General features: G+C 46.1%; 1 protein-coding gene and 1 non-coding gene across 4 annotated transcripts in view; both read right to left on the bottom strand.

Moving 5' to 3' along the window:
- The window catches only part of Lima1 (LIM domain and actin binding 1), a 97,102-nt gene that overhangs the window by 20,698 nt on the left and 66,659 nt on the right, over positions 1-9,745 (bottom strand). For all 3 annotated transcript variants that reach the window (XM_021216740.2, XM_029548199.1, XM_029548198.1), the window contains exons 5-7: positions 8,064-8,148; positions 6,627-6,775; positions 2,065-2,166 (exon numbers count right to left, since the gene is read on the bottom strand). In XM_021216740.2, coding sequence (XP_021072399.1) covers positions 2,065-2,166; positions 6,627-6,775; positions 8,064-8,148 — 336 coding nt within the window. The remainder of the gene's footprint in view (positions 1-2,064; positions 2,167-6,626; positions 6,776-8,063; positions 8,149-9,745) is intronic.
- On the bottom strand, positions 3,180-3,289 carry LOC115062474. Its single transcript, XR_003842426.1, has one exon. It is a non-coding gene; the product is annotated as a U6 spliceosomal RNA (small nuclear RNA).

The following is a 9,745-nucleotide window of genomic DNA, read 5'->3' on the forward strand; positions in this document are numbered from 1 at the left end:
TTCTCCTTCTTCTCCTTCTTCTCCTTCTCCTTCTTCTCCTTCTTCTCCTTCTTCTCCTTCTTCTCCTCCTTCTTCTCCTTCTTCTCCTTCTTCTCCTTCTTCTCCTTCTTCTCCTTCTTCTCCTTCTTCTCCTTCTTCTCCTTCTTCTCCTTCTTCTCCTCCTTCTCCTTCTCCTTCTCCTTCTCCTTCTCCTTCTCCTTCTTCTTCTTCTTCTTCTTGCCACTTCTCCACGCCCTTGGCCTATTCCTGCACATTCTTCAAGGCTTGGCTCAGACACCATTTTCCTGAAGAAGTCAGCTTAGCTAGCTCTGAACTCCATGGCCCCACCATCTCTCAGGGAACATACCATAATGATTCTTGATAATTGACATGCTAGAGGGCTAGCTGGATAGTGTTCCTGCACACAAAGGCCACATGGCTTGGGGAGTAAGGGGGGTGGAGGGAGGAAGGAAGGGAAACATAGAGAGGAAGAGGAAGAGAGAGAGAGAGAAGAGGGGAGGGAGGGGGGGAGAATCTGAGTAAGCATAAAGGCTTGTGTGCTGTTTTTCTATTTTAAATGACTCACGCCCCTCTGGTCTTTGCTTCTTTCATGGCTTCTAGGGTTGCTGGTATCTGCTCCTGTACCTGGCTCAGCCTTTAGTTTAGCCCCCTATTTTGTTAATTAACTATTATATGTGTGGGGTAAGGACATACCACAGCACACGCCAGGAGGTCAGAGGATGTCTTGCAGGAGTCGGATCTCTCCTTCCACGGTGCCAGTACTGGGGATTGGACTTAGGCCCTCAGCTTCGCCTGCATGGGCCTTTCTCTGGGAAGCCGACTCATTGGCCGGCCTTTAGTTTCTAAGCTTTGCAATTCCTATGCTTAACAAACCACCTAGGATTCTAAACCGCCTTGAGTGAGCCCTGGAGATGTAACTCAGCGTTAGAACACTTGCCTAGTGTGTGCATCGCCTTGGGTTAATCACTACTGTAGCAAAGCCAAGACCAAACAAATAAGCTTGTCAAGGGCTAGAGAGATGGCTCAGTGGTTAAGTGTACTGTCTAATCTTCCAGAGGTCCTGAGTTCAATCCCCAGTAATGACATGGGGTCTTAAAACCATCTATAATGGGATCTGATGCCCTCTTCTGGCATGCAGGTGTATATGCAAATAGAGCACTCGAACACATAAAATAAATAAATCATTTTTTTTTTCCTTTTTTAAAAAGGAGTAATGTCAAAAGCTTGTGGTCTCAGTGATTTAAGAGGCTGAGGCAGGAGGATTGCTGGGATGTACAAGTTCAAGATGAGCCTGAACAACAAAGACCTTTATCTGAAAACAAATTTAAGACAAAACAAGCAGGGTGGAGAGATGGCCCAGTGGTTAGGAACAGTGGCTTTTCTTCCAGAGGTCTTGAGTTCAATTCCCAGCAACCCCATGGTGGTTCACAACCATCTTGTGGTGGCTTATAACCATCTTGTAAAGTGATCAGATGCCCTCTTCTGGAGTGTCTAAAGACAGCTACAATGTACTTAAAAATAAATAATTCTTTAAAAACAAACAAACAAACCATTAAGTATATATTTAAGAAGTATACCTGAGTGCTTTAAAGATAATATCTCAGGGCTGGAGAGATGGATCAGAGGTTTAAAGCCTTTGCCGTTCTTGCAGAGGACCCACATCTGTAACTTCTCCTCTGACTCTGAGGGCACCAGACACTCACACAGTGCACATATACACACCCAGGGAAAACATTATACACGTTCAATAAAGTAAACCTCAAACAAGTTTTTAAAAATAAAAATTACATCTCTGGTCAGATTTTTATAAACCGCTTTAGTTTTTCGCTTTCTGAGCATTTGCTGAGCAAAACAATTTTCCAGTGATGACTCATTACTTGGTCAGCTATAAACTGCAAAGCTTCCTAACTGAAATTATGTGACCTGCAAAAATGACAATCTGCCCTGGCAGCTGCCACCAAATTCCTAGACGCTGCAGCCTAGAGTCGGGCTCCTTTCTAATTTTAAGCACCTAATTTAGAACACATGCCTTCCTGGCGACTGGACACTGGCGTGCAGACCTACCTTGCTCCCTTCCTGATGGACACTGCAGGCCTCAGGTCCTGGGGGCACATTCTCCTTCTGCTCCCATTTATGAGTTTTGCTTTCACTGGTTTTCAGCTCATTCTACAAAATAAAAAATAACTCGTGAACTCAAAATGCCTACCCTCCCAGCCTCTGCACAGCCATTCTTCAGACAGATGTGGCACGTGAAAAGATCGTATTCTTCTTCCTAGAACTCAGGTCAAATCAACTCCCCGGTCACAAGCAAACCCGCTGACCAGTGAAACGACCAAAGCAGCTGTGCGGACGCATACCTCCGAGTTAACTATCTCTGCGCCTGTCTCAAACTGGATGCTCACCAGAAGACAGACACACCCACGTGGATGGCGCCCCACCCCCCGCCCGCGGCCACCCCCAGCCGCCCCCAGCACACCGCATTCTCGTGATTCTCTCTTCTAGCAGCACAGCTTGTGAAAGTGCGAAGCTTGTGAGTTCTATCCAGAAAAGACTATTCTGGAGCAGGGAGAGAGGATGCCAAGTGCCAATAATTAAGAAAATATACTGACCATGGATACAAATGCCCGGCCTGGAAAGAAAGACAGGGATGATCGATGCATATAAAAACTGCAATTACACCGAGTGATACCATAAACAGTCTTTTTCTACGGAGCTTTCGGAAGCAAGTTTTTCTCATAAGATTCATAAAAACATACCTTAACCTGTATTTCACAACAGAACCTCAACATTAAAAAATATAAACCGAGCTGAGTGTGGTGGCGCACACCTTTAATCCCAGCACTCTTGGGAGGCAGAGGCAGGCAGATTTCTGAGTTTGAGGCCAGCCTGGTCTACAGAGGGAGTTCCTGGACAGCCACAGCTATACAGAGAAACCCTGTCTTGAACAAACAAACAAACAAACAAACCCAAACCCCATGTACTTGTACTGCTGTGAGGACTTGGAGTAGGATGTGAACTAATCTACTAGTTCAAAATAAAGCCAACCAAGGGGGAGATGAAGATGGACATGTCTACCTCTACTGTGCCCCCGCACCCCCTTTCTCTCTTTCTGACAGGCTCTCACATAGTCCATGCTGGCCTCAGACTTATTATATAGACAAGGATAACTGAATTTTTTTTTAAGTATGAAACACTTTATGAATTTGTGTGTCATCCTTGCGCAGGGGCCATGCTAATCTTCTCTGTATCATTCCAATTTTAGTATATGTTTTGCCGAAGCTAGAGCAACCCTGAATTTTTGATCCCCCTGCCTACACCTCTCAAGTGCTGGAGCGTTACCACGTTCAGTTTGATGTGGCCCTGGTGGTTAAAATTAAGACTGTGCACTAGGCTACACTGACTGGGCCACATTTCCAGCCTCTTTCTGAGTCTTTAGGCTCAGGAGGAAAGAAGCCATATAAAGCCACGGGGCTAACCAAAGTGGGCTGGGCGAGCTTGCTACAGTCAGATCCCCCAGAGTGGGCAGTCTCTGTTCTGGAAGGGTACCTATTAGGAAGACGGCAGCCCGAACTGCACTAACTTACTGTCTGTCTGTCTGTCTGTCTGCCTGCCTGCCTGCCTGCCTGCCTGCCTGTCTGTCTCTGAGCTCCCCTCTAAGCTGCAGCTGACAGTTGTGTCCTGTGAGGAATTAGAGACATTCTTTGAGGATGAGATAAAACGTACTTTTCACAAGAATTTCCAAAGTCTTCACTCTCCCAGGAGTACTTATTTAGAGATAAGATCTCTGCAGCCTGGCTGCCTGGGAACTGACTTCAAATGATCATCCGTCCTCATCCTTGAGGTTTTGTTCCGCTTTTAAGGGGGAGCTAAGGATGTATAGTTTAGCTGGTAGAGAGCTTGCCTGGCATATATTAAGCCCTGGGTTCCATCCCCAGCACCCCATAAAACCAGGTGTGGTGGCACAAGCCTGTAATTCCACCTCTTGGGAGCTGGAGGCAGGAGAATCGGGAGTTCAAAAGCCAGGCTTGGCTACATAGGCAGTTGGAGGTCAGCCTGGGATAAAGCAGACCATTTCAAAATGAAGAACGAAATCCCATTCAGGTCATCTGGAAGATGCCTTGCTATTGTCATGCCCGCTGCTCCTTCCAGTGAATAAAACACACACACACACACAAAACAAGGTCACTGAACAGGTGACTCCCGAGGAGTCACCTGGGATTTTTGTTTGCAGTAGAAAGGCACAGACAGACAGACACCTCCAGTGAGAGGCAGGAAGCAAAGTTCTGCATCTCTCTGCATCTCTGTTCTAAGGGAAGCCTAACTCCACTCACTTCCCACACTCGGGAAACCGTGGGGTTTCTCTGCATCCGTGCACACACACTGTCTCTTGCTAAAGCTACTGAGAGGAACTGGAATAAGGGAAGCGGGTGTGCTCTCGTCTTGGAGATGTGAAGCTGTGATTTCAATAAAAAAAAGAAAAGAAATTCTCGGAGAATTAGTCCGTCAATACGACTATGGGGAGAAAGTTCTAATTTCTGGAATACGCGTTATGAACTTGAATCTGACCAGGAACAAATAAAACTCAGTATTATTCTTCTGGCTTTGTTTATTATTCTTTTGGCCATTGCCAGGCATGGTGGCGCACGCCTTTGATCCCAGCACTCGGGAGGCAGAGGCCAGCCTGGTCTACAAAGTGAGTTCCAGGACAGCCTGGTCTACAAAGTGAGTTCCAGGACAGCCAGGGCTATACAGAGAAACCCTGTCTTGAAAAACCAAAAATAAATAAATAAATAAATAAATAAATAAATAAATAAATAAAATAAAAAGATCTTTGGCTATTAATAGATCTTGGTTTCTGAAATCACAGAAGGAATAAACGTATGTATCTTTAAAAAATGAGAAGTTAGGGGGGCTGGAGAGATGGCTCAGCGGTTAAGAGCACTGACTGCTCTTCTGAAGGTTCCTGAGTTCAAATCCCAGCAACTATCTGGTGGCTCACAACCATCTGTAATAGGATCCAATGCCCTCTTCTGGTGTGTCCTAGTAGAACCACAATGTACTCACATACATAGAATAAATGAATCTTAAAAATAAAAAAGAATCCCAGTACTTGGGAGGGAGGGAGGCTGAAGCAAGAAGAGCTCTGTGTGTTTAAGGCTAGACTGACTGGGTTACAGAGTAAAATCATGTCTTAACCTTTAATCCCACCACTCTGGAAGCAGAGGCAGGCAGATCTCTGAGTTCCAGGTCAGCCTGGTCTACAAAGTGAGTTCCAAGACAGCAGACTACCTCGTGAGACCTTGTCTCAAAAACAACAACAACAACAACAACAACAACAACAACAACAAGAATGACAGGTTTGGGGGCTGGGGTGTGACAGAGCAGAAGAGCCTTTATACATATGTGCTTTGATTCTTGGCATTACGGGGTTGGGAGATGTGGAATACTGAAGTTTTCATTCATCAAGCATGCCATCTTCCAGGCATTCCCAGTCCCCTCTTGCTCATACACCATTCTTCCTCTGCAGGAAAGCATGACATCATCAAGGATTAAAGATTGAGTAGACCACATAGAGCTCCCTTAAGTTGGGAATTAAATCCTGAGCCTCAGGCATGCTAGGCCAGTGCCATACCACCAAGCCCCAGTCCCGGCTCGCACAGAGCTTCACATGAAGGCGGGAAGCAGATTAGTGATTCAGTGGGTGATTGACGGATAAGGAATTGCTTTGGGGGATGTCAGAAGGGTTCCGGCCTTAAGACAGTAGTGAGAGTTGTACAACCTTGTGAATACTCTTTAAAAACAAACCGCCAAAGTGCGGACTTGGATTTTTTTCCCCCTGTGGAGCTAGGGATCAGACCCAGGGCCTCAGCACGCTAGGCAAAGGCTCTACCTCTGAGATGCATCCTTAGCCAGCCCGTGCTGCCAATAAAATGGCGAGTTTATGTTACATGAACAATATTTCAGTGAAAAATTTAAAAATATTCCACATATATATGCTCAATGCACTTACTGTTTTTCATATTTCCCATGATGCTCTTGAAAAGGGAAGTGAGATGAAGCTTTAACCCAATGCAGCATACTGGCCTAGCATATGCAAAGGCCTGAGCACCCACCACAAAGCCAAAAGGAAGGCTCATAATAGATGTTCCTATTAAAGCTAGTGAGCCGGGCGTGGTGGCGCACGCCTTTAATCCCAGCACTCGGGAGGCAGAGGCAGGCGGATTTCTGAGTTCGAGGCCAGCCTGGTCTACAAAGTGAGTTCCAGGACAGCCAGGGCTATACTGAGAAACCCTGTCTCGAAAAACAAAAAAAAAAAAAAAAAAAAAGAAAGGAAAAAGAAAAAAAAAGCTAATGAAATAGCGCTCCTTCCTCAGCAACAACGAAAAAGCCCAGCAGATGAGCCAGGAAAGACTTATCTTGATATCACAGCGGGTGGCATCACAGACAATGAGCGAGGTCTGAATGTGCAAGAGCTGGAGGAGCAGAATCAAGACCAGGAAATGGCGCCGACAGGGGGCGGGGCTTATGGGAAGGGGGTCAGAGGTCAGCTCCTACCCCACCCAACGCCCCCTGAGGCATTTCCTAGCTGTGGCTCTGTGGGCGGCGCAGGGGTGCACGACACGTACTGTGTAGCTGGCTGGGCTGCTCTGCTTGGACACGGCAGCCTGGTACTTGGCCATGCGGTCCTTTATCGAGGTTTCTGAGAGGCGTGGCAGCTCCAGATTCCGCTTACTCTCATTTTTCTCCGAGTTCAACGCAGAGGAAGACAAATGACCTGGAAGTGTGGAAATAACACGCTTTGTTAGAGGATAAAAGGGATTCTACGCCCCGAGTGACTATAGCTTTTTCTATTAGAAGTAGAAGGTGTAGTAGCTCTCATCTGTAATGCCAGCACTGAGGCAGGAGTGCCATATGTTCAAGGCCAATCTAGGCTACAGAGGGAGACCCTGTTTAAAAAACAAAACCAACAACCAAAAGCACACACAAAAAGAAAATCAGAAATATAATTATCTTTCTTTTTTCTTTTCTTTTTTTTATTTTTATTTTATTTTATTTTATTTTTTTTTGTTTTTTCGAGACAGGGTTTCTCTGTATAGCTCTGGCTGTCCTGGAACTCACTTGGTAGAACAGGCTGGCCTCGAACTCAGAAATCCGCCTGCCTCTGCCTCCGGAGTGCTGGGATTAAAGGCCTGCGCCACCAGGCCCGGCTTTTCTTTTTTTTAAAAAAGATTTATTTATGTATATGAGTACACTGTTGCTGTCTTTAGACACACCAGAAGAGGGCATCAGATCCCATTACAGACGGTTGTGAGCCACCATGTGGTTGCTGGGATTTGAACTCAGGACCTTTGGAAGAGCAGTCATCTCTCCAACCCCCATAATTACCTCTTATAAGATAACTTTAATTCACTTTCCTAACATTGAAGGAGTGCCTTTATCACAGATGTACTTTTGTACACTACACATACACAATTTAAAAATTTTTATTTCCTTATTTTTCTGTGGTGCTGAAACTCAAACTCAGGGTTTTGTGTACACTGAGCACCTGAGCTACCACTAAGCTACATCCCCAGCTCAGGATAAGCAATCTTGGTCAGGGACTCAATCCATCTACTGACGTTCTCCAGTTCCAGATAACTGTGCCATCAAAGTACCTGGAGCCCTTCACCTGTCAGCCCAAGGACGGATTAAAAATGCTAAGAGAGCACAAGGGCACGGTGGGCTCCAGTCTCAAATCCCAGGACTGGAGAATCAGCAGTTCAAGGTCAACATTGGCTGCATAGGAGGTTCTGGGCCAGCCTGGGCTAAAGCTCTTGTCTCAAACAAAGGACACAAATAAAACTCCGGAGAGCTAATAGAGAGCAGAACAGTCGAGACCTTCTTGCAGCTAACATGCAACCGTCTCTCACGTGTGTCCGTCCATCACATGCGACCGTCTCTCACGTGTGTCCGTCCATCACACGCGGCCATCTCTCACATGTGTCCATCCATCTTCCTTTAGAAGCACCGGGTTTGAGCACAAAAGGTTTTGCAGTGACTGAGTTCCACTCCCGCTTACTTACCTGCACCTATTTCCAAGTCGTCCAGGGAACAGCTGTTTTCAGAGAGCCTCCTTCCGCCCGCATTTCGGCTTTGGGTCCGGAGACTCTGTCCAGAAGATAGGAAATACAGACGTAAGGCTCACAGCTCTTTCATCAATGAAACACAGATTATTAGAATTGTTAAAATGCCAAGTAGCACACACTCACAGGTGCTCACAGAAAAACAAGTAGCTCTAAATAGACAAAGCTCTTTGCTGTGGCCCGCTGTTGGACCAGCTTACAGGGAGAGCCAGCTGCCAGAGGAGAGCCCTCATATCTCAGAGGACAATGACACGTCCCTTAAGAACTGCTGAGGCACAGGCAGCACCCGCTGTTCTCCCTCTCCCCCTCGATGCTCCCTGCGGCTACTGCCTTCATCAAGGCTCTTTTAACGATCTCATTATCTTCTTAATTGGCTCTTTTTCCACCTCCTAATCCAGTCTTTGAGAGGTTGCCATTATCCCAACTAATAAAAAGTAATTATTCTAACATCTACATCTCCCCTGTTCAAAATCCTTTCAGAATTTTCAATCAGCCCTTGAACGCCGTCCGCAAGTGTTCGCAAGTGTTTCAGCAAATGGCAGACAACCTTCTTGGGGTTCAGCGCCGACATGCTCTCTGGGTATTCTCTGCCGCACTTTTTATCCTTCAGAGAACCCAAACTGCTCTGAGGTCCGTGGCGTAGTAAATGAGGCTCCCTCTACCCATACCATGTTTGTCCTTCTGTCTAGCAAATGCTATCCTTTGGGACGAGGTACCACTCGCTTATACATACATTTAGCCACCCTTCCTGTAGTCTGAAGTACCCAGCCATGTTTTATTACAATGCCTGGTAGAGCCCTGTAACTGTCCTTCCACTGGCCTGCAAGCCCACGGAGGGAGGCCAGGCCTCTGCCCTCACACACTCCCAGCACTTGTAGGCTATAGCATGATTTGTCTCTTCCGTGCTGGAGCTCGAACCTCGGTCCTTGCACACACCAGGCAAGTGCTGAGCAGACTCTGGGCACAGGCTTTTGAATCAAATGTTCCTGAAATCCCAACACTTTATGTCTCATATTTTGGATAGACCTTTGATTATAGTTACAAATTAGCTGAGCGTGGTGGCACACACCTGTAATTAATCCTGACAGGGGCCGGGGATTCAGGAATTCAAGGGCAGACTCTATAAACATATGAGGTTATAGGAGATCCCGCCTTACAAAAACCAAAACATTAATAAAGTTTTGAATTATAATTTTAGGACTAGAAATATACTCAAGAAAAAGCTACTTAGTTTCAGAGAGTATTTCAAACATAGATGTGGAACATCACCTTCTGTTATGACAGCCTTCAGCCAGATTCTGCCATTCAAATATCTGGGAATTACTGCAAGCCAGTGTGAAGGAGCTAAGAGACACATCCCGCCCCCGCCCCGCCCCCGTTTCCTTCTAGCTTGCCGATCATTCAGAACCCCAATGTCCTTGTTAAGTGCTCTGCAGCTGGACCTTCTGAATTCAATATGTGAGAAACTTCCTTTTCTTCTTCTTCTCTTCTTCTTCTCTTCTTCTTCTTCTTCTTCTTCTTCTTCTTCTTCCTCTTCCTCTTCCTCTTCCTCTTCCTCTTCCTCTTCCTCTTCCTCTTCCTCTTCCTCTTCCTCTTCCTCTTCCTCTTCCTCTTCCTCTTCC

The sequence above is a fragment of the Mus pahari genome, chromosome 17, assembly GCF_900095145.1.
Source record: "Mus pahari chromosome 17, PAHARI_EIJ_v1.1, whole genome shotgun sequence".
Lineage (NCBI taxonomy): Eukaryota > Metazoa > Chordata > Mammalia > Rodentia > Muridae > Mus > Mus pahari.